The 26,007-nt window shown below is 45.5% G+C and overlaps 1 protein-coding gene across 2 annotated transcripts in view; it reads right to left on the bottom strand.

Annotated features, from left to right (window-relative positions):
- The window catches only part of fgd5a (FYVE, RhoGEF and PH domain containing 5a), a 96,325-nt gene extending 74,668 nt beyond the window's left edge, over positions 1 to 21,657 (bottom strand). For both annotated transcript variants that reach the window (XM_080727738.1, XM_080727739.1), the window contains exons 1-2: positions 21,462 to 21,657; positions 11,950 to 14,767 (exon numbers count right to left, since the gene is read on the bottom strand). In XM_080727738.1, the coding sequence (XP_080583864.1) occupies positions 11,950 to 14,767; positions 21,462 to 21,471 (2,828 nt within the window). In that variant the 5' untranslated portion in view covers positions 21,472 to 21,657. The remainder of the gene's footprint in view (positions 1 to 11,949; positions 14,768 to 21,461) is intronic.
- Positions 21,658 to 26,007: the final 4,350 nt, after the last annotated feature.

The raw sequence follows: 26,007 nt of genomic DNA, 5'->3' as shown, positions 1-26,007 counted from the left end.
TTATATTTCGTTGTTGTCGGGTGGAAACCTTGTATGTCCAAAACCGTTTGTTTTGTATTTATCATTTTAAAAATGATTTAAACTAGTGAAAACAGCCGATCTACAAGCACACAACGCCTCGCACCACGAGGCGTTGTGTGCTTGTAGATCTGCTGTTTTCACTACTTTTGTGTGACAGCCTTGTATGATGAAGCAGGGCTTTGCTTTGTGAAGAAAATTACACATTTGAAACTTGGAGATACAAGGTTTCTGCCCGACAGTGACGATTTACTTTGTTGGCCGCCCAGCCCCCAAAATGGAACGAAGGCCGTCATTTTATTTAGATTTTTTTCCTAATGGCCGGGAATGAACTGGCCGTTCAGGAGTTGTCCCGCTTTTCCCAATGGCCAGCACGTCCCTGGTTCGGAAAGCTGCACGTCGGAAAGTCGAAATTCTCTAACGAAAGTTCGGTGCTCAGAGACAGTATGGACAGGCCTTTAAGTTTAAGGCATAAGAGCTGGAACTTAAGACAATCAAAATACAGCCCTGAGGCTTTTACGGTGTCGGGATGCATCTGAATAGATCTAAGACAATTTATTTGGATAAATACTAAAAAGCAAAACCTGACAACCTATCGTTAGCAGAAACAATGTCCACATCCATATGTTGCATAAAAGGGTTTCTCCATTTAACCAGATATAGGCTATACCAATGTTATTATAATTATTACCCCGCTATGAAAACTCAAACAGGGCTTATGCATGTTGGTCCATTCAACTTCTTCTAATCTTCCCAATCCCATCTGCAAAGCTGCTAATAATATGAGCAATACGTTGGGGCAGTTAACAAGCCCATTAAGGCAACACCATTACGCCCAGCCAAACACAAACCTCTCTAATAATACCTCGGAGTCAAATCTACCATGTCATACGATGACTTCTCCCTCTCCAGAAGACTGATGCGCTGCCCATTTGCGGGGGAATTTGATGGTGCTTGTAATATGTAATTCAATTGAGCTAAACATTGAGTATTAACCCATTTAGGCCTAGAATTATTGAATGCTTTAACCAGTGAAAAATAGCAGATATACAAGCTCATAGCGCGGCACCAAGTGCCGCGCTGCGAGCTTGTAGATCTGCTATTTTTTTTAAAGTCCTGAAAATGTGTGCAAATCTTTGAATATATGTATTTTCAAAGCGAACGTTTGTAACTAAAATTTTGCTTCTGGGGGGTCCCTGGAACTAAATATTTTGAGATGGGTGTCCGTGGCCAAATAAATATCATTTTGGGGGTCCTTCACATGAAAAGGTTTGAGAACCTCTGACATAGTAGTCTCTCAAGAACAGACTAACTGAGCTCCAGTTAAGTGAAAAGGACCTTTTCTTTGACGATGGCTGGCCAGATTGCGGACATAGAAACATAAGGTTTTTCAAAAAAATCTTAGAAGGATTCAAAAGACACTTATAGAATCGGGTCAAAATTCGATTTTTCACTATTTTTCAAAAATAGCAGAACTACAAGCTCGCAGCGCGGCACTCGGTGCCGCGCTGTGAGCTTGTATATCTGCTATTTTTGAAAAATCGTTAAAGCATAAAATAATGATACACAAAATGTGTACCCGTTCTAAATGGGTTAAAATATATATTAGTCGCAATCAGAAAGGCCCTTTTCTCCGCTTCTAATGGCTGCCATTACAGGAAATGTGTCCGTGCGGCGGGAATAGCTTCATTAGTCTCCTCGGCACTGAAAATGGGGACGTTGTTGTTGGAGGGGATTAAGAGACTGGGAGCAGCTTGAAATTGTCGTTGTTTTGATGACAGTTATACGTAGCCTGTGGCTGTTGTTGTGACTGCGCTGTAATGAGGTGGCAGTGCCCTCTGCCTGCCACACTGCCCTCACTAGGGCGCAATGGAGCTGTGCCACTGTTGCCAGATTCTGTGAGAGAAATAAGCAGCTATGTTTATTGTGAGCACTTTAAACCTACTGTATATGGCAGGGTTCCCCAATAGGCGGCCTGCGGGCCATTTGCGGCCCGCGGGGGGTTACTGTCTGGCCCCCACCAACCCCATAATAATGGTGGTATAAGAGCAGCAACAACACTAGTATATCGTCGTTGTCGGGTGGAAACCTTGTATCTCCAAATTTGTATGTTCTTTCACAAAGTAAAGCCCTGCTTCATCATACGAGGCCGTCGCACAAAAGTAGTGAAAACAGCAGATCTACAAGCACACAACGCCTCGCGATGTGTGCTTGTAGATCGGCTGTTTTCACTAGTTTAAATCATTTTTAAAATGATTAATGCAAAACGAACGGTTTTGGACACACAAGAATTTCACCCGACAACGACGATATCTGAACTGTCGCTGGAGTAGCCGGAACGCCACCGTTGCCCCCTGCAATGTTGTGGCCCTCGGCTTGGTACCCTAGACATAATTCGGCCCTACTAATTGGAAACTAATTGGGGAACCCTGGTATATGAGCATGAGCACTTTAAACCTGTATACATTGGCTATTTGTCAAAAGGATATTAATCTGGGGGTCCTTGGCATGAAAATGTTTGAGAACCACTGGGTTAATAACATTAGGAAACAAGCCCAAATAAGCGACTACAGACTACACTTTGAAAAATAAAAAATAAAACGCAACCTGCAACTACCAACATTTACAAGCTTTACTGTTTATAATAAGCAGACATGGCAACACTGAGCAGTGCTTTTTGTTGCTTTAATAATAACAATGCATGCTTCTTGTAACTCAGGACCAAACAGCCGACAGCGCCTTTGCCTCCACTCGCTTACTGACTTATTATTGATTGCTTCTTCGATGTAACGATAACAAAATGCACACATCAAAGTCTGGAGTGTTCATCTAAATGCACGCCTATGGGTCTCTAGAGTTGAACTTAACATTCAGGATTTTGATGTGTAGAGATTTAACATCCTAACCACTTAAACCTTATTTTATACTCTGTTCTACGATGGTCTCATGAGGTGAAAATAGACCATCTCTACAGGCTCACAGACGTGAGCTTACAAGAGATCCGGCTATTTCACCGTTTCAAACAAGTATTTCATGGCAGCTTTAGCCCCACACCACACCACACCACACCACACCACACCACACCACACCACACCACACCGCACCACATAAAAAATATCTACATTTTCCATTACACAAAAGTACCCCTACCGGTAAGAAACAAATTGACCCTTTTAACTGTGATTATGATACAATATAAATTTGTGTTACAAGTATCCTAAATTATAATACACTATAATGAATTAGAACTGTGATTATAATACATTATAAAGTATGAATGTATTACTATGATAATAATCATAGTAATACATAGATAATAATAATCTATTATAATACACTATAATAGATTATAATAGTGCATAACACAATAGAATCTATTATGATGTATTACAACTATATCCTGATGGTCTAAATGAAAAGTCAGTGAGTGATCAGTCATTATTAAGTGTTTGGCCCTGTTTGGCCTAGCTCAGACCTACTCTAGATTGGATACTTTTTAGTACCACGTTTAGTACCACTTTCACACCACTCTACCCAGGTCCTTGTAGTGGAAAACCTGTCACAAGTGGGTGGTGTGGTGTGGAGTGGTGTGGTGTGGTGTTGGGCCAGTGGAAAAGGGGCTTTACTTATGTATCTTGCATGAAATGGCACTGATGACAAAACTCACGCACGTCATACTGTATGTGTAAGTCAGTGGTTCTCAACCTGTGGGTCTGGACCCCCAGGGGAGTCCCCAAAATATTTTGGGGGGTCCCCAGATGATTAGCTTAATGTGAAACAGTGTGTTCTCACTCAACGTAAACAAACCAACATACAGTTTAAGTGTATTATGGTATCTGCACATTCCTAAAGTGACAATTTATGGACTTTTTAATACCTCTAAAATGACAAATTAAATATTGGCCAAATTAGAGGCAGACATTGTGAAAATAGCAGATCTACATGTTCTAGAACAGTGTTACACAAAATGTAATGCCTCAACTCTTAGTGCTCGTCAGGGTGAGGGGGTCCCCACAGTTAAAATATGATTAATTCGGGGGTCGCGGCCTGAAAAGGTTGAGAACCACTGGTGTAAGCAGTGCTATTACGCCGCAGTCATCTCCCTGCATGACGAAGGCGAAGCAAAAAAAAAACAGAACCTGGCATTCCTCACAGTGCCACACCTCGCCTTGTTGTTCCAGGGGGAGTCTGGGAACCTCCACCCTGCTGCCCCGATGACCCTGTGTCTTCTCCACCCCCCCCCCCTCCATCCTCCTGCCTCTGCCTCCACCCAGGGGCGTCACAAGGGGTAGGAAAGTGGGACCGAGTTACTAGGGCCCAAGGTGGTGGAGGGGCCTTAATTATTTAATACTTTAGCTATTGAAAAATAGCAGATAAGCTCACAGCTTGTAGATCTGCTATTTTTGAAAAGTCGTGAAAATTAGTGCAAATCTTTGAATATATGTATTTTTTAAGCGAACATTTGTAACGCAAATGTTGCTTCTGGGGGGTCCCTGGAACTAAATATTTTGAGATGCGGGTCCGTGGCCGAATACATACCATTTTGGGGGTCCTTCACATGAAAAGGTTTGATCTCCACTGACATCGAAACATAGATTTTTCCAAAAACCCTTAGAAGGATTTGAAATATTCAAAGATTTTCATGATTTTTCAAAAATAGCAGATCTACAAGCTCGCAGCGCGGCACTCGGTGCCGCGCTGTGAGCTTGTATATCTGCTATTTTTCAATAGTTAAAGCACAGGGGCCCCACAGTGAATCCTTGTACCCGGGGGCCCAGAATTTGGTGCGACACCCCTGCCTCCAACCTCCCAGCCTCCCCGCCAGCCCTCCTCCTCCCCTCCGCCCTTGTCCTGCATTTCCTGTAAACAGGCGGGTGGGAAGCTCCTATAGGCAGGACGCCGCTTCCTCCCCGGGGACGACCTGGCAATGACCCCCGGCCCGGAGCGGAGCGGCCTGGCACGGGGCCTGGCAGGCCAGCAAGTGGCACACCCTCCTGGCTGGCTCGCCACCTCCTCGCCGGCCGCACGCGGCCACCACCCAAACGCAACCACGGCGCACTTTAAGATGGCTTCCACCGGCCGCGGCCACAACTAACGCTGTAACGAGCAAGAGGACTTGCTTTAAAGCCCGGGCTTTGTGGCCTTGACACGGAGCAGAGGTTCACTTTTACAACCCGTTAAAAAGACCTGAAGCAGCAGTATAGTTCTCAAGCTTCAAGGACCCTCAATGTGACATGTATTTGACCCCGGACCTCCCCATCTGAAAATGTTTTATGCCAGGGTCCCCCAGAAGAGAATATTTGTAAAAGATTCAACACTTTCAAGATTCTTTTTTAAATAGCAGACTTACAAGCTGAGTGACACGCGCACTAAGAGTATACTTGTATATCGTCGCTGTCCGGTGAAAACCTTGTATGTCCAAAACCGTTCGTTTTGCATTTTTCATTTTAAAAATAATTTAAACAAGTGAAAACAGCCGATCTACAAGCACACAACGCCTCGCATGCTTGTAGATCTGCTGTTTTCACTACTTTTCTGCGACGGCCTTGTACTATGAAGCAGGGCTTTACTTTGCGAAAGAACATACAAATTTGAAACTTGGAGATACGAGGTTTCCACCCGACGACGACGATATTACTCATGCACTAAGAGTTTTCTGTTGTTTTTTATTTTTTATGTTAGTTGCATGCTGTGTATATATATAGCTAAAATGACACAGAATGCTTTAATGGGTCAAGATGGCTTCCTCACCACAACTAACGCCGGCGGAACGAGCAGTGGACTTGTTTCAAAGGGCTTTGTGGCCTTACACGGAGCAGAAGTTCACTTTAAACTGCTGTGTTAAAATCTTTGGGGTGTAGCTTAGCATGCAGCGCCCCGGCCCAACATTCCGCGTTGCGTACGTTTGTGTTCGAGGACTGTAATTGGTCCACCTGGAATTGCCTTTGACTGATCGTAAAGAATGCTGAATGTTCTCTAAATAACAGGGACACAAGGCCTTGGCTTCCTTCTCTGAAGCTTCTCTTCTTGAACACGGACAATACTGCTGAGACCACATTATGTTTGGAGTCTTCCCCTCCTTCGGTAAAACAGCACTGAGATACATCACAGTGCTGGCACGCACACAGGGGCGTCACAAGGGGGGGAAAAGTGGGACTGAGTTACTAGGGCCCAAGGTGGAAGGGCCTGGAATTATTTTATACTGAAACGTCGTGAAAATGTGTGCAAATCTTTGAATATATGTATTTTTTTCTCTCTAAATTTGTATGCATGAGGAGTCCAAGTTGCTTCTTTTCACCTGACAGTGGAGATTTCCCTGGTTTGGACGTAGCGCGTGGAAGGAACACGTTATTCCAACCAGTTCCTTTCCCCTCCATCAGGCGCCCCGGCTGAACAGGGGGAGGCATTATTGAGACCAGGATTACGTGCATGTTTTTGTGAGGGTATCAACCCTAGGAGACACGGGGAGAACATGCAAACTCCACACAGAAAGGCCCTATTGCCGACCCCACCTAGGGTGTGGGCGCTGATGACGCGGAGGGAGGAACACGCCGCCAGCGCCCACAGCGTCCCCCGGCGGGAATTGAACTCAGGACTTTCTAGCTGTGAGGCGAATATATGTATTTTTAAGCGAACATTTGTAACTCAAATGTTGCTTCTGGGGGGTCCCTGGAACTAAATATTTTGAGATGGAGGTCCGTGGCCAAATACATATAATTTTGGGGGTCCTTCACATGAAAAGGTTTGAGCACCGACTGACATAGAAACAAAGGTTTTTCAAAAAACCTTCAAAAAAGACTTGCACAAATGTTCACGATTTTTCAAAGCCGCGCTGTGAGCTTGTAGATCTGCTATTTTTCAATAGTTAAAGCACAAAATAACGCAATGAATCCTAGTACTCAGGGTCCAGAATTTGGTGCGACACCCCTGCACACACACACACACACACACTTCCATGTGCAGACCCACACTCATTAGCAATGTCTTTACTTGGGCCTGGGATGAATAATTTCTCTTCTGCCATGCATTTACCTATGGTAACCACTGTTTGTTAATGAATATGTCCCTTTGCTCACCCTACAGTCTGGAGTCTATATTATGCTGAAGTAATGTTCCAACCACGCTACACATTAATCACTGCAAGAGAAACAAACCCCAACCCTATGCCATAGGGGCTTTTAGAGTTCACTGGTTCACCGCTCGTCTGCTTCTGTAGGGATGCTGCGTTACTGTTTGCGTTCAATGCAGTCATTCTACGTACGAGCCCCACAATGATGTGGTTTCTCTCCGCGGGGCCCGGAGTGTTGACTGTGGAATGAGTTCTCAATAAATCACTGCCATCAGCAGACTTGGACGCCGGACAGCGACAATGACATGGCCTTTTGGGGGTTTAGAAAGAGGATGTGCACGAGTGTGTGTACGCGCATGTGTACACACAAATGCACAAGCATCGACGTACACACACACACCCCCAACCAGCGCACACACATGTACACAAGCGATACCAGAGCGAGAGGGGGGCCGCGGGAGTGGGAGAATCTCCTGGGGAAAGTGGCGGAGGCGAGGTGACAGGACAGGACAGATAGGACGCGGTTTGAGGGCTGAGATCCTGCGCCACACAATGAGACGATCGATAACGTCACCGGGAGAAAAAGAGCCTGCACTGAGGGGCCATTGTCTGGGAAATGGAGGAGCTTTCAAACGGGTTACCTTAAAGTACACCGGACGTATGAACACACAGGACAAATAACTGATATAAAGCACACAGCAGCAGGCCTGTGGCGAGAATCACAATATCGTCGTTGTCCGGTGAAAACCTTGTATGCCCAAAACCGTTCGTTTTGCATTTATCATTTTAAAAATGATTTAAACTAGTGAGAACAGCCGATCTACAAGCACACAACGCCTCGCACCGCGAGGCGTTGTGTGCTTGTAGATCTGCTGTTTTCACTACTTTTGTGAGACGGCCTTGTATGATGAAGCAGGGCTTTACTTTGCGAAAGAACGTACAAGTGTGAAACTTGGAGATACGAGGTTTCCACCCGACAACGACGATATGCTTGATGTTTATGTGGATAAATTATAGAAACAATAAGCTGTGTCCACTTCTACAGTGAGTACACAAGATCCAATACATATCATATCTCTCTCACGCTTTCTAGGCCCTCTAAATAAAATCAGACACACAAAGCAATAAAAATACATTGCAACAAATTACAGTTAACTGCACGTGGACGAAACAGCAAATAGCACCACAGCAGGGGCGCCAATTGGGTATGGCAGGGGTATGCAGCTGCCATACCCTGGGTCCAGGGGGGAAAATAAAAGCTACTTTTAAATATAAATCCATGAGTGTCTCTTTGTCTATCTGTGCTGGTTATTATGTTGTTAAATTACAGTAAAATAACTAACCCAATAACTACAAATGCAAAATTGTACAAAATGGTCGCTTCAACATTAAGGTATTATAATTATATTCTCCACTCTTTTATTCTCCCCATTTTGACAAAATGGTATATTCCCAGGTTCCGCGGGTCAGCTGCCATATCAAGAAACCATAGAAACGGGGGAAAAAAATTAAATGTACTTCTTAAAATAAATGTATCATGCCTGTTGCTAAGGTATGGCAACATGACTGGTGTCTTGCACGCGCGTGAAGGCGCGCGTGCAAGACACCAGTCATGCCATACCTTAGCTTTTTCTGAACTGACGCCACTGCACCACAGGAAATAAGAACTGATTTTATGCCGAGGCGTCGTGGCACAAAATGATCATCTGTGGTTGTTAGAGTAACGGCTTGTCATGTTGACTGTGCACAGGTTATCAAACACAATGTGTTTTTATTAAGACTACTGGGGCCAAGGCTGTGGCCCTCTAGAGTGGCTGAAACACAGTGGCCCAGGCCCATCAGGGGCGTCGCACCAAATTCTGGGCCCTGGGTACAAGGATTCACTGCGGCCCGGGTCCCCCATGAATGTTCTTCATAGGGGGAGGGGTTTAACCCATTTAGACTGGGAGCGCGTTATTACGTGTTATTTTGTGCTTTAACTATTGAAAAATAGGAGATATACAAGCTCACAGCGCGGCACTGAGTGCTGCGCTGCGAGCTTGTAGATCTGCTATTTTTAAAAAATTGTGAACTTTGTGCAAGTCTTTGAATATTTCAAATCCTTCTAAGGTTCTTTGAAAAACCTATGTTTCTATGTCAGTGGCTCTCAAACCTTTTCATGTGTAGGACCCCCAAAAAGATATGTATTTGGCCACGGACCCCCATCTCAAAACATTTAGTTCCAGGGACCCCCCAGAAGCAAAATTTGAGTTACAAATGTTCGCTTACAAAATAAATACATTCAAAGATTTGCACACGTGTTCACAACTTAACAGAAGTAGCAGATCTATGCGGCTGTGAGCTTGTATATCTGCTATTTTTCAATAGCTAAAGTATAAAATAATGAAGACCCCTCCACCTTGAGCCCTATAGTAACTCAGTCCCACTCCTCCCCCTTGTGACGCCCCTGGGCCCAGGCCAGGTTTCATTTGGTACCAGCCAGCGCCGGTGCTTTCCTCACTCTATCACACACCGCCACAGTAAATCCCACCGCCCGCCTCCAGGGTCCAATGAAGGAGAGGGACTCGGGAGAGAGCTACTTTAATGAAAGCCCTCCTAAACTTAACCGCAAGTGTCAGGAACAAGAGAGCAATTACACCAGAACTGCTCTTACTCTCTCCGCCATATCCCCCACCACCACTTCTCTACTCCTTGTTTTACCTCTGTATCCACTATCCATTATTCTTTTCTTTCACATTGTGTATTAAGAAATCCATCCGCTTACTGTCTCCCTTTCATTTCCCTGCCTTCCGATGTATTGGAGAAAAAAAGAACAAAAGAAATCTCTCTCTGTCTTCATCTTTCAAGCCCCCCTACCCCGGTACTTTCTCACATTTAATTGCAGCTGATAATGACATGCGGTATTCTCTTGTGAGCAGACCTGTGCTCTAATATGAGCAAAACCACTTGAGCTTGTTCTTTACCCTCTCAGACAAAGTAGCAGCTCCAGATGCGACCTCTAATAGCGGAATGGGGGAAACAGGCGTTAAGCTCTCCCGTAAGCGTTGTCCATCTTCCCAGAGCCACTGATGCTTGCTACGGCATGCTGTTCGTCTCATCGCACTCTCTGTTCAACCAGGCGCCCGCTGTTATAATCTGAGCTATACAATCTAAGGGCTCATGCATAATCCACTTTTAGAGACGAATTTATTACGGTTCGGTTCGGGAAGTCATAAAATCTCGGGAGCACCGAACAGCCGATTTAATAACGGTATATAACGACATATTGTAGTTTAGACAGAGCCGAAACAAAATAAATTCGGCTCTAAAAGTGGAGTATGCATTGGCCCTTAGACACTGGTTTTCAATCTTTATCATATCAAATCCGTTATTATTTATTCAGCATTTAAGCCACCAGTTGATGAGATTTATTTTCTCATCACCCTCGCCCTTTCACCCTTTGTATTTTCAGTTGATGAGATTTAGCCTCTACGGACCCAAAAACGTAAGAATATTCCATGCTGTATTGCTCTGGTACCATATAGGATGAGATAACAGACAAACACTGAGCAAAAAAAACATTATTCTACATTCTCTAATTGTGTAGAATTCTTGTAAATTAATTAATGCAGATGTTAGCATGAACATCTCCATTACTGTCTTTGTGTAAATAATTTATTTAACTCTTGAGAGCGTAAAATTAAACCTGCAAGGGTCCATTCTGTTTCATTTTACACTCTCACAAAAGTTAAACATCTATAATCGTCCATTTGGTTACCAACGCTTCCATCATTTAGCTGGGGACCACCTGGAACACCCTCAAGGACCACTGGTGGTCCCCGGACCACTGGTTGAGAACCACTGGTCTAAGAGACAATCTGTCAACTGCATGGCTCCACTGTCTGGACTCTGGAGACTTTTCTTTTGAAGTGATGTGACACGGGCCCAACCCAGTTCCACAGATGACTAATATCACCACTGTGGTTGAGTTTTTCTGGAGTACATGTCATATTTTCTCACAAATAATGAATATCGACAAGCTTGAGGCACAAACATATCGTCACTGTCAGGCAGAAACCTCGTATCTCCAAGTTTCAAATTTGTAAATCTTTTCACAAAGTGAAGCACTGCTTCATCATACAAGGCCGTCGCGCAAAAGTAGTGAAAACAGCTGATCTACAAGCACACAACGCCTCGCGGTGCGAGGCGTTGTGTGCTTGTAGATCGGCTGTTTTCACTAGTTTAAATCATTTTAAAAATGATAAATACAAAACGAACGGTTTTGGACATACAAGGTTTTCACCCGACAACGACGATATATGATCCATGAATCCATGGATGATGGCTTTGATGCGCGGCAATCTGGTCTAACTACTGTAGAGTATGACAGTGTAAAATGGTCATTTTTCATACTCAGAGTTCGATTAACACTTCGAATGGCATTGTATGAATGAACTACTTTTTCATCACTACAGCTAAAGCTATTATGGGCATGGCATTATACGCATTTCAAAAGATTTCAAACATTTTCAACAAAGAAAAAATCTGAAATAGCAAAAATGACAAATCTACAAGTTCAAAATGTGGGGCGCCCGCTGGCCTGGTGGTCAAGGCGCATACCACATACTAGGCTATGATGCCTGTTGGCGTCGCCGGTTCGATTCCCGATCCGGACGACCTTTGCCACATGTCATTCCCCATCTCTCTCCCCATTTACTGTCAGTCTACTGTCCTATCAAAAAAGACATAAAAAGCCCCAAAACAAATCTTAAAAAAAAAAAAAAGTTCAAAATGTGTCACACTGTGAGCTTGTTGATCGGCTATTTGTGCAATACGACGTGCTTCTAAGTGTAGCCTATACTGTGGGTGGTTTATTATCCTACCTTTCGGTCTCCTCTTGAGGGGACTGGGGTTTGCTGTCGATCCCGGGGAAGCTGTTCATGTCCACGTAGCCGTCGTTCTCGTTGGAGGGCATGGTCATGCGGTTCGGGTCCTCAAAGAACTCGGTGACCGTCACGGCTCTGGTGGGCCGGCCCGGGATCTGGATGTTCTCGTAGTCGGAGCTCATGGCGGGGATGTTCTCGTAGTCAGACGTGTCCGCGCTGGGGAAGGAGATGGAGCGCGGCTTGGTCAGGGGAAGGGGCATGAGCGGGCGACGGGTGCGCTCCTCGAAGGACTCCCCCCGGGACACGCCGCGGCCGCCGTAGGCTTTCGGGTCGCCTTTCCTCTTCTGCCGGTCCTTGTAGAAGATGAAGGCGCTGGGCACGTCCGGGAGACGCTGCTGGGGGTTCACCAGGCGGGACTGCAGCTGAGGGGAGCTGGTGCTCTTACGGTCCAACTCTATGACTCTCACCGGGCCGTGGTGACTCGACTCGGAGGACGAACGCGACGAGCGAACGCTCCCGTCGCTGAATCCCTTCGATTCCGTTTTCCTCTTGAACTTCAGGGCCAGGAAGCGTTTGAACGAGGACGTCTTCTTCTTGGGTTTGTCGGTGGTTTCGTGCTGGATCAGCAGCGACGGGGAACTCTTGGTGACCGGCCTCTTTGTGATGTACGCCAGCTCAAACGGCGGCGGGATGTCCACCAGGGAGGTCGGCGTGGAGACGCCGCTGGACGACTGATGGCTCCGCTGGGAGAAGCTCCCCGAGGAGGAGATGACGCACGGCAGAGACACGGTGTCGTCTTTCCTCTTCATCCTGAGCTCGTCCTTCAGGTCCATCCCCGCGGGGCTGATCAGGGACAACTCCGGGCCTTCCGCAGAGCGCGAGTACAACAGAAAGCGGCGAGGCTTCAGAGACGGGATCAAGCGGTTGACCTCTTGCTGTTCCGGGCGCTTGAGAGGTTCGCCGTTCTGATCCAAGGCCACGGTGCAGTAGTCGTGAGTCTGGTACTCCGTCCCGGTCTCCTCCGGGACCGTTTCGGGAACGTAGCCGGGAAACTTTCCAGAGTAGGAACGCGACCGCGTCACAATGGTCTTGCGGTCCAGGGACACAAAGTTTTCCCCCTCGGAGTCGAAGCCAGCCTCTTCGTATATATGCTCACTGCTGTCTGAGTCTGTTTCGTCGTAATAAGGCACAATGTGGCAGTCCAGCTCTTCGATGTCTTCCTCGAAGGCCTCGGTGGTGTGGGCAAAGACCACCCTGTTGGTGAGTTCCGGGGTGCGGCCCAGGTCCAGATCTGCCGGCACCGTGATGTTGCAGAGCCGGAGGCGAGGCTGACAGCTGTTCCTCTGGCTGTGGAACGCCTGCTCCCGCTTGGCCGTTCTCACTTTCACGCTCTTTCCCTTGACCCGTTTCTTGTCCTGGTCTTCGTCCTCGTCCTCCTCGTCCCCGATCTCGACGTAGTCCTCCGACGAGACGCACTCCAGCTGCTGGAAGTCGTCCGCCTCTGGGCAGAACGAGTCGTCTATGTCCGCGTACTCGTCCACCGACTCGTTGTCCTTCGCGGATGGTTTGCGCTCGCTGGACTCGCCGCTGTCGTCTTGAACCTCAGCCTCCCCTGAGAAGGCCCTTTTATCTTCTAGTTTGTCTACATCGTCTGATGACACGTAGAAAGGCTCTTGGTTGGACGGCGTGCCAGAGGGCTCTAGCTTGAGCGAAGGGTTGGCACAGCCGTCATCTTCCAGCCACTCTGGGTCGGCGGTGCAGGTCCTGTCCTCTGGCACCGCCTCGATGACGGCATAAGGCCCGAACACGTCCTCTGTGCTGGCGGTGAAACGAAAGCGCCCGGACGGGTCCTTGGTGGCCCTCTCTGGCTGCCACACTTCTGTGTCTCCCATCTCAGTCGGGTCACATGACGCCAGCGACACCTGATCGCTGCTGGCGTCGTCTGTGGGGCCAACCAAGTCGTAAGGATACTCCTCGCACACGGTGGGAAGCATGCAGAAGCGTGCCCCAAGCGTGAATCCTCTTGCTTCCTCACCTTCAAGTGGCAAAGCATCTTCGCCTAGCGAACTGTCCTCGTCAAGGCTATCGTCATTGTCTTTAGTACACTGCCTGAACAGAGGATCAGTGCCTTGCTCTTTTACACATTCATATAGGTCCTCGGCTGTGTCAGTCTCTCCGGTGACATTCCGTAGCACCACCTCTTCTTCCTGTTTCCTCGCCTCATCCTCGGTTTCCTTCTGATGAGATGAAGGCGACGGTGTGTCGTAATTATCTTCCTCATCATTGGACTTTAAGGTAGTGTCATTTTCACTCTCTGGTAGATTCAGATCCTCCTCAGTGTTTTGTTCCTCAGTAATAACTCCATCAACTGCTCTGACCGTGTCCACAGAGCCGATGCTGTCTGTTTCAGCAGAATTACCCAACACCTCTCCCTCTGCCTCTGCCTCCTCCGCAATCTCTCCTTTTATTAGATTCTCACAACTGTCACTGTCGCTGTCTGCCGTGTCCCCGGTGTCCCCGGTGTCCCCGGGCTCATCTTCTGCCCCGCGTCCCTCCTCCTCCTCGTCCCGCAAGCCCTCGGCCACCTCGGGGAGGTCCTCTGCCTCCTCATCGTCGTCCGAATGGGACAGGTCTCCGTTGCTGAGGCTGGGCGGGGGGCGCAGCAGAGGTTCAGACAGAGGTCTGGGTTTGGGGGCGACGGGAGGCTTGGGACCGCGGGCAGGGGGACAAGGCTTTGACATCAGCTTGGACTGCACCGTGATGGTCAGGTGATTGTGGATCTTCGGTCGAGGAATTTGCGGTGGATTCTGAAAATCTGCAGAGGGCAACAACAACAACAAAAAAAGAACAGTTAGTAATGCTTCAAAATAACAACTGTAAAACCCAATTAAACGTTAGATTTCTCATGAATACTGTAACCAAACTGTAACCAAGCTTACACACATGGATAGAAAAAAAGTATTGGGATGACGTGTGGTCAGTAATAAAGAAGATATTGAAATACGAAATACCAAAGACAAATGTGGTATTATATCTAGGAAACTTGACACAGGAAATCACACATGGAGATGACATGTATCTGGTCATGGTGCTGCTGGCAGCCAGCCAAAAAAGCAATAACAAGATTGTGGTATAGAAGTGACCCTCCAACTTGTGTGCAGTGGCTGTGCATTGTGGAGGAAATATATGTGATGGAGAGATTTACTGTACACACAAACTCAGGACACAAGAGGAACTTTTCCTTGAGAAATGGGAGAAATGGACTGAATATGTAACCCAGGGTTCCCCAATTAGTTTTCCCCAAGGGCCAAATTATGTCTAGGGTACCAAGCCGAGGGCCACAACATTGCAGGGGGCGACGGTGGCGTTCCCGCTACTCCAGTGACAGTTCGGATATCGTCGTTGTCGGGTGAAAACCTTGTATGTCCAAAACCGTTCGTTTTACATTTATCATTTTAAAAATGATTTAAACTAGTGAAAACAGCCCATCTACAAGCACACAACGCCTCGCACCGCGAGGCGTTGTGTGCTTGTAGATCTGCTGTTTTCACTACTTTTGTGCGACGGCCTTGCATGATGAAGCAGGGCTTTACTTTGCGAAAGAACGTACAAATTTGGAGATACGAGGTTTCCACCCGACAACGACGATATACTAGTGTTGTTGCTGCTCTTATGCCACCATTATTACTGGGGTTGGTGGGGGCCAGACAGTAGCCCCCCACGGGCCACATTGGCCCGCGGGCCACCTATTGGGGAACCCTGATGTAACCCAACAGAATGACACCACGAATGTTTAACATGGACTAAAATGTGATAATCAAAATGATGTAAAAATGTTGAACCTGTGAAGTTATGTACATTGTGACAAACTGCAAATAAAAATGAAGTTTAAAAAGAAAAAGGCATGGATGGAGTTAAGCCCAGGTCTTGTTTTTCTCCAGCGAGTGAAGAGGAAGGCAGTGCTGCCTTGTGTAAGAGTCAGTGACATGCAGACTGCTGTGGGGGACATTATTATCTGCAGGAAAAACAACAGAGCCACACAGGGAACTCAGAGGAGGAACAATAACATCTCCCTGTCTGGAATACCACATGTACCATACAGGTTGGACGCGCTCGCGCACGCACACACACACGCACGCACGCACGCACGCACACACAGGGACGTGCTGGCCATTAGAAAAAGCAGGACAACTCCCGGACGGCCGGTTCATTCCCGGCCGGTCCAGGCCGGCTATTAGGAAGAAATTTAAAATAAAATGTCGGCCTTCGTTCCATTTTGGGGGCTGGGTGGACAACAAAGTAACTGTCTGGCAGAAACCTTGTGTCTCCGAGTTTCAAATTTGTAGATTTCTTCGCAAAGCAAAGCCCTGCTTCATCATACAAGGCCGTCGCACAAAATTAGTGAAAACAGCAGATCTACAAGCACACAACGCCTCGCGGTGCGAGGCCTTGTGTGCTTGTAGATCGGCTGTTTTCACTAGTTTAAATCATCTTTTAAATGATAAATACAAAACAAACGGTTTTGGACATGCAAGGTTTCCACCCGACAACGACAAACTATAAGTCATGTAATTGGCCCACTGGCTTGTCACTTGTCATGATCTGAAATGGCAAATCTTTGAGTAGCAGCAGCGCTATAGAGCGAGATCTCTCTCTATAGAGCGCAATGAGGGCCTCTCCAACTCTTTTTCCCGGGCTGAATCAGGGGCCCAGCATGTCCCTAAACACGCACGCACGCGCGCGCGCGCGCGCGCGCGTGCACACACACACACACACACACACACACACACACACACACACACACACACACACACACACACACACACACACACACACACACACACACACACACACACACACACACACACACACACACACACACACTGCGAGGGTTTTGGGAAACTTTTTTTTAGAGGCTGGATTAAACCCCCTATAACACTGATACGAGTGGCTGATCATTACGTAACGCCATTGTTGTTTTTCAGTCTAGTAGTTCAATAAAGTCCTCACCTGCTGTAAATGTCAATGTCATTGATTTGAGTATTTTTATATTATGATTTATTAACCCAACACTGTAACTGTATGTGTCTTAATACAGGGAATCTCAAAGTGGATTCCAGGGGGGGGGTCTAAATTGACCCATACAAGTCTGTAACTCTGACAGTGTACAAATGGAACCAAATGAACCCTAACGGGTTAATTTGGTTCCATTTGTATACTGTCAGAGTTAAGGGGAGACCTTGTCATTTGAAAGTTTGAGAAACACTGTCCTAATACGCGCAGATTTTTGACGCACTTTGAGAACACGATTCGGCTGCTCTCGTGATTTCGATTTTGAAATGGTGTTTTTTTGTTCTTTCTTCTCACAAGGCAGCAGAACAGCAGAGTGGCCATTAAAAATGGTCAAAGTCTTTCAAGGGAGTTGATTATGAGCCTTAGCATTGTCATGAAACACACCCGTACTTAACCAAACGTATACACCCCTGGTCTCTTCCTGTTATTTAGTACCTGCCCCTGACGCACATCCTATTAAACCCTGTGTGCACTCTGGGCTATCTGTGTGTGTGTGTGTGTGCATGCGTGCGCGCCGCGCGCGCGCGCGCGCGCGCGCGTGTGTGTGTGTGTGTGTGTGTGTCTCTCTCTCCTCCAGGGATGGGACCGTATCGTTGCTGTCGGGCAGCAGCGATAACTTTTTGTGTTTTTCTTTTTTTTTTGTAAAAAAATGCCCGACGTGATCATACTACAGCGGGACACAAAAGTATCAAGAAAGAAAGCAGATCCACAAGCTCGCGCCGCGTTTCGAGCTTGTCGATCTGCTATTTTTGATACTTTTTGATCCTGAAAAGTAGCAGTTTTGTACATACTGTACATACGTCATGTACATACGTACATGACGTTATGAATGTTTCATGTTATGCTTTATTTTAGCCAAAATAACTGTGATTAACAATACCGCATAACTATGCATAAAACTTAAAATGCCACTTCTGTTTTAACCATTTGAACCCCAGCATCCATAATCTGGAGGTTTATGGAGGTAACATTTAATTGGCCAAAAATAGCCTACAGCATCTACAAGCTTTGTTCTGTAGATCTGCTATACTTGTGGCAAAGACATTTTTGGTGTAGATGGAAAAGCATGGTCCAAGTAGGTCCAGTGCATGACAAAGGACGGTTTCACAACAGATGAAAATCTCCACGATATGATTATTGAACCCAATAAACGATAATAACGAATATGTGCCATCTCAACTCTCTCCCTGTGCCTCTCGCCTCATACCACAAATATTATTATGTTAATTCATCCAAGGTTCAAGGTTGTATTTTATTGTTACGTCTTTTGTACAGGTATAATCACTCCAATCACTCTTTAACCTTCCCCGCCTCTCTCTCTCTCACACGCACACAAACACACACACACACACACACACACACACACACACACACACACACACACACACACACACACACACACACACACACACACACACACACACACACACACACACACACACACACACACCCACACACACACACACACACACACAGTAGACACTCCCCACTTTATCACACTCTGACATCATTCATTTCTCTCTGAGTACAGTGCTTCAGTAAGCCTACTGTTTGTCTCCCTCTGCCCATGCATGTAGAACGTTACGGACACGCTGACCGTAACCCCCCCCTGAACATATGCCGACGTATACAGAGTGTCCACCCATCGTCTCATTCAACATCACTGCATTCTCCGCTTGGAACGACATTCCATTCCACTTCCAGCCACACGCACACGCACGCACGCACGCACAGCACACACACACACACACACACACACACATTCAGCAGAAGGCCCTTCTTCTTGAAGAACTCCACACAGGATGCCTGTCCGTCGAGGGGGTAGGGGGGGGTCCTCACTCCTCCATGGACCCCTCCAGGAGCGCACATTTTCACAACACAAATGGACTTCCTTCTTGTCATTCTTCCCCGATTCTCACGAAAACACACAAGTCACAAACACGCGCACGGACGCACGCACGCAAACACACACACGCACACACGCACGCACGCACGCACGCACGCACACACACACACACACACTTTTGCTGAAAAGGTCCTTTAAGTGTACGTCAAAAATGAACAATAAAACATGGTGAGAGAACACAAGAGACCCCAGTCTGTACCCAAACTGCGAAACAACAGGATATGAATTATGCAACAAGAATTCAATTAAAGACAAGAGGTTTAAAAAGAAAAACACACGCACGCACGCACGCACGCACGCACGCACACACACACACACACACACAGAAAACAAAGGAAGAGATACCAGGGACCTTGACTGTGCCAAGCTCTCAGGATGTGATTTCACACTGCCTGCTGATCATGAAAGTGTCACCCATCAACCCATCTATACTATAATTTTGCGAATGTCTGTCTGTCTGAGTGAGTGAGTGAGTGTCTGTCTGTCTGTATGAAACAGCGTTTCTCCTCGGTGGCTGGAGCAATTGATCTGAAATCGCATCACCATCAGCATATGAACACACCTGACATAACTGTGAAGCCCGTTTGTCACTTTCACAAATCGTATGCTGTATAATAGCATTTTTATGGTGTATCTATATCTATTTAGCCTACAGTACCTTTTGTGACCACACATGTTAAGGGAGGGGCGCTGTTGTTCAGGCCATGCACAATCACACACAAACCCACACACACACACACACACACACACACGGGGGGGGGGGGGGGGGGGGGGAAGTGTGTGTGTGTGTGTGTGGGTTTGTGTGTGATTGTGCATGGCCTGAACAACAGCGCCCCTCCCTTAACATGTGTGGTCATAACTGTGAAGCCCGTTTGTCACTTTCACAAATCGTATGATGTATATTAGCATTTTTATGGTGTATCTACTATCTATTCTGCATCTAGCTTGAGGCACGTCTATTCTGCATCTAGCATGAGGCAACATGTTTAACCAGCTCTCTCTGTGTGTGTGTGTGTGTGTGTGTGTGTGTGTGTGTGTGTGTGTGTGTGTGTGTGTGTGTGTGCAGGCAGGCGGGTGTGTGCGCAGGCGGGTGTGCGGGTGGGCGGGCGGGCTGGGGGGGGGGGGGTTAGCCATTAAACGAAACGGGTATTTCTTACATTGATGCTCCTACATATTATCATGCAAGCACCAGTTAAAGTTACTTTCCATCCCTCATATACTGTATGCACAGTGCACATCCCATAACCCACACACTGCACATCATTTTGGAGCTCATATCTTTGAACGGGTAAGGGCTAGTTATCATGCAAGCACCAGTTAAAGTTACTTTCCATCCCTCATATACTGTATGCACAGTGCACATCCCATAACCCACACACTGCACATCATTTTGGAGCTCATATCTTTGAACGGGTAAGAGCTAGTAACAATAAAGCAACAAGCCTAAAGTGACAGGGCTGTACAGTAGAGTTGGAATTCAACAACACATACCATATCACACAAACTGTAAACAGGACCAAGGTGGAGTATTTCATTACAATCTGTCACAGAACAACAATGTACAGGAATGCTGGCAATCGAGGGCTCAATTGTACAGGGTTATTTAGTGGATTGATATTGTTGCTGTACATTAATTACACTTAGCCTTAAATGCCATGCCATTTGTGTACACAGTACCACATTTTTGAGCCATTTCAAAGACATGGCTTGAGTCCAGTTCTGCACTGAACAATTTCCCAGTGGAAAACTATCATTTGTTTTCCAAGCAAGTGTAGTAGGGCTAATGCACTATGTATGTGACTGGGTCAAATCTCTCCTTGGATCAAGAAGACTATCAGAGATCCCATTTTATTGAGTCTGACTTTTGCTTTTAGGAAAGCAAAAGTCAGACTTAATCAAATAGGCTGCAATATAGTCTTGATCCAAGGCTAGATCAAATCTAGTAGTCCCACATAGGAGGACTACCAGTGATATGACTAAAATCCTATTGATAAGTTGTTTGTGTTAATATAGTAGCCTAGACTAGATAGTGTAAATTAGCCTAATTACTCACTTTTGATTTCTGAATGTTTTGTCTGGCATATTGTTGTATATTTATCTGCCATTTAATGTCTCAATGAATTCAGTACAAAGGACCCCAACGTAAACAGGCTATACTAGTGCTTTCTTGGGTTTCAATCCTAATAGTAGACCTTGTATCTGAACTGTAGGTCCTGTGCTCTTCCTATGCGAACTGCTAATAAAGTATTCAATCAATCAATCAAGTAATCAATCAATATAGCTTAGATAAAATAACATTAATAGGCTAATTCTGCTTCGAGTTGCCAATTAACCTAATTTGGACCACACTTGGCAATTAAAACACATGGTGGACCATATTTTCGAACGATGTTGGTTTTCTTTTAATTTTACACATTTCTAGTAGCCTCTTTCGCTCATTCTCTCATTTCTAAGCTTTGTTGCAGCCTACAACACATAAAAGTAAACGGTTAAAGTGAACAGTGAAGGCTATTAGCCTTTCATTACGCACCTGCGTTCATCTTGGATCATCATCCACCATGGCAACGGACAGTAGTTCTCCACATAATCTCGGCTCCACTCACTGCGCACGTGTGCGAAACTTAGTCCACCGACACACACATTGCGCGCACAAAATATAGATGATAAAAAAAACAAAAACAAGTCCTCTTCTCCTCCAACTAAAGAGCTACTTCTTGAAGAACACTCCCGTTGGTTCGTGTTGTTGTTGGCAGAGTATCGCTGTGTCCAGCGAGCAGCGGACGCGCACGGCTGTGTGCGTGTAGCTGGTGATGCGCTGACTGGTGCGCGCTGCTGCTGCTGCTGCTGCTGCCAGCATCTGTGTGAGGAGAGGAGGTGTTCCTTCACGCTCCCAGAGAGGCCAACCCACACTGTGAGTAGGATGAACATAATTCACAGTGGTGGAAAAAATACTCAAATGTTTTACTTAAGTAAAAGTATCAATACTGCATTCTAGAAATACTCTAGTCTGTTACAAGTATAGAAGTCCAGAATACCAAAAAATGGTTTAAAATGATTAATTAATTCATTTTAAAGTGGATTAATGTATGTTTTATAATAGGCTATACTCATTTCTATCTGCAAAGTAACTAGTAACTATTTATTTCTTATAGGTAGTGGGGTTTTAAAAGATCTGAGATGTAGTGGAGTTAATTGAAGTAAAAGTATTGGAAATTCTCAAGTAAAGTACAAATACCTCAAAATTGTACTTAAGTACAGTACTTAAGTAAATCTACAATAGACACCACTGCATATTCAACATATTAAATGATGTGATTATTCTATGAATGCATCACTTTTCCCTCAAATCTTTCATTTTCACAATATGGGTTGTTGTCGTTGCTTTTGCGCAGAGTATAGACATTTAATTTTGTATTGATGTGATGTGATCATAATTCGGACACAGGACAGGAAGTTGGGCCACCAACATTGGACTGTCAGAATCCAGGACATTTTATTTGGGGGGGGGGGATTAAAATCACCAGGTAGGGTCCCCCCGAAACATTTTAACAAAGTAAAGATGTATTTTCCTGTGTTCTGGTGAATTTTGCGAGTTTGATACTTTTATCGGTTATAGGCTTGCTTTACTAGCACTGGAAAATGAAAGGTACAATTTCAGCCTTTGAAACAAAACAAACAGGGGCGCCTGTTGGCCTACTGGTACATAGGCATGGCGGCGTCGCAGGTTCGATTCCCGATCCAGACGATCTTTGCCGCATGTCACTCCTCATATCTCCCCCCATTTCCTGTCAGTCTACTGTCCGATTATAAAGACATCTAAAGACGCTTCTCCTTCATTCACGTTTGGTGAACGTAGCCCTGGTCAGGAAGAGTTGATGTCTTCAGGCGGTAATCATCGTTCATCAGGTGTTTCAACCCTGAACCGCTACACCCTCCTGATGGCAGGGTCGGTAGTGGTGGCCAAATCACTGCCCATCTCCTCCTCCTGGCCAAGGCTAAACTCCTACCTCCTGCTCCATACATTTAAAAATGTTAAACCAACAAGAGGCTCTTTGAACTTTGGACAGCTGGGTTGTTTAACATTTTTTTTTTTACCTATGGGGCTTTTAAGCCGTGACATCATTTTGTAGTCAGACCTCCAAGCAGATTTATTGTCAATATCTGTCCCTCGCTATTTCAACAGATCCGAGACAAAAATAACGACTAAAGTATAATTCTACAACTTTCCTTTCAACAACAAAGAGAAGAAAAATTAGTAGTAAAAATAGTAACAAGTTTTGCTTTTTTGGGGGGGCAAAAGTTCTCCTCTACCTACAAAACTAGACCTTACCCGTTTGAAGATATGTGCTCCAATATATGTGCAGAGTGTGGGTTATGGAGAAAGTAACTGTAACTGGTGCGTGCGTGAGAATATGTGGGGGCATCATAATGTAAGGAGCAGCCCATGGAGGAGTGTATATTTTTTGATGGATACAAATAATTTAACAGCTAAATTAGGTGAATAGAAGTATGAGGATGTATGCGCTTGCTCTACATAATTTTGCCATACCCGTCGGAAGATAAGACACACATCAAATGCACCGGGTGCATGAGTGACCCGTGCATGCAGGCAAACCACATGAGAGAGAGAGAGAGAGAGAGAGAGAGAGAGAGAGAGAGAGAGAGAGAGACAGACACTGCAACATTCCTAACTGTGAGATTGGTGGGTGTGGGGTTACAGATCCCATGGCCTGGAGGAACGGACCGTTGCCCTGACAACAGGCTGAAGTTGAGTTGAACAGAAGTGGTATAAAAACGCTAATGAATAGCTTGAATTTGGTGAAAATGGAAATCGGGCTCCGTCAGCCTCTGTATAATGCTAATGGCCAATGAAAAATGTGAAAATTGGGATCAGTTGCTGAAGAGATAAAGGTGGAAATGCATTTGTGACTGACTGACTGACTGACTGACTGACCTCTCTCTAAAATTATATAATGGATGATGTCAGACTTAACAGCCCCATTCGCTTTAAAGTGTGTAATTTAGGCTGCACACTCATGTCTGGGACGAAGAAGCATACTGGGGGAAATGCATTAAGCGCTTAGGCTATTAGCCTATATAATTCTGAAACCTCTCACACATTTCCATACAATACGATTCGCTCGTGCAATATTTCCTGAGCACTAGACTACACATAGCCTAATAGAAAAGTTCCTAAAAGCAGTTCCAAAACGGTTTCTCCAGGACACCAAAAAGCCTCTGCTATTGGCCAGGGCTTCCTGGGCCGGCATCTGTTGCATGATTGAATGAAAGCAAGCCTTAAAAAAAAACGTCTCTTCATAACAGGAAACTGCTCTCCCTGTTTCCTGCACAACAGGCAACGCTTCCTTAGCAACAGATGGACAAGGTTGGCAGTGTTAACCCCTTAGGTAGTATAGACCGTGTTGAACAGAGCTGATTGAGTGCAGGGGCGTCAATTGGGTATGGCAGGGGTATGCAGCTGCCATATCCTGGGTCCAGGGGGGAAAATAAAAGTTACTTTTAAATATAAATCCATGAATGTCTCTTTGTCTGTCTGCGCTGGTCATTATGTTGTTAAATTACAGTAAAATAACTACAAATGCAAAATTTAACAAAATGGTCACTTTAACTAGGTATTATGATTATATTCTCCACACTTGTATTCTTCCCATCTTGACAAAATGCTATATTCCCAGGTTCCGCAGGTCAGCTGCACAGGTGCAATGCATTATTGTTAATTGTGGCACGTTTACTAACATGCCAAGTTTAGCTGCACTTGAACAACCGTTCCAGGCTGCCATATCCAGCCCAAGAAACAGTAGAAACCTGGGTAAAAAACTGAAAATACTAGTTTTCTTTTTCTACATGCTACATGCATGCATGTAAATCTGCTATTTTCACAATAGAACTGTGTTATGCAAAAAAAGGCCTCTTTTCCATGAGGACTCCCATCTTTGCCATACCCTAGCTTTTGCTGAACTGACGCCACTGATTGAGTGGCTCGCTGCGTTGTTGTGTCTGATGGCTTGATTACTGAAAGACACACTTATGAGCGGCTTCCACCTAGGATTCTATATGGGGGGCTTTTCAAGGACAAAGGCATGTTCTAAAAAACACCGGGGGAGGCGGGGATAGTCGTGCCACCTGGGGGAGGCCCCTATATAGTTTGACAGCAGCTCCCAATGCAGGTTTAAACGCCCACACATCTGAAAAAAGGGAATATCCCACCTCTTTGCCTTTGTCTTCTGCCTATACCTGAAGGTCAGACAATGCAGAGGACCTGGGAGAATTCACAGTTGAACAGGATCGCGGCTATAGAGGAGAAAAGTACAATGAAAGAATATCAGCTCTACTGCGTATATATCGCTACGGGGCACTGCGTCCCGTAGATTGCACGAGGCCAATGCATTAACACGCGCTGCAAAATTCCCATTCCAGATGGTTTGGTGCGAGAGGAAGGATTATGTGCTGCTTCTGCGGCGGTGGCCGCTCGCGAAGCTTCATCAATCTCACAAGAGCAGTTAGAAAGTGTTAAAATAATTATGACCTTGTGTTAACTAACACACCTGCACTGCGCTATTGCTGTTACACAGAGCAATAAGTATCCCAGTGTTTTGTTTTGGAGTGGAGAAATATCCCCGCTATAAACAAACGCTCAAAAAACATACAAGAATACACCCTATGGAGTGATCTGGTCAAGAGAAAAGCGTAAGACCCTAACCCTGACCCAAGACAGCCAGTGAGTCTACCTAAAAGGTTTAACTGTTTGTCTAATTGTTCCAATACACTACTAAGCTGGGCGATTAGGCTGACCCAAGCTACCGGTATATCTAGAAAGATGCATAAACAAGGAAAGGGAGTAAAGGATAGCACCGACTTCAAAGCTGTCTTATTAGAAAATAAATTCAAGCAAAACACAGCTAGGCTTACTTTAAATTACTTCATGCATTTTCATAACATCATTATAAATAAAACAGAAATCCCATCACTACCTATACAGCAGTTGAAGCAAACTATTAAAATGTAATCATTTGGGATGACTCCATGTAATCCTTGCAATTATTGCAGTAAACGTG

This window comes from Nannobrachium achirus (genome assembly GCF_963921795.1).
Source record: "Nannobrachium achirus genome assembly, chromosome: 6".
Classification (NCBI taxonomy): domain Eukaryota; kingdom Metazoa; phylum Chordata; class Actinopteri; order Myctophiformes; family Myctophidae; genus Nannobrachium; species Nannobrachium achirus.
The sequence above is the reverse complement of the archived record's forward strand: the minus strand, read 5'-3'. Positions and strand labels throughout refer to the sequence as shown.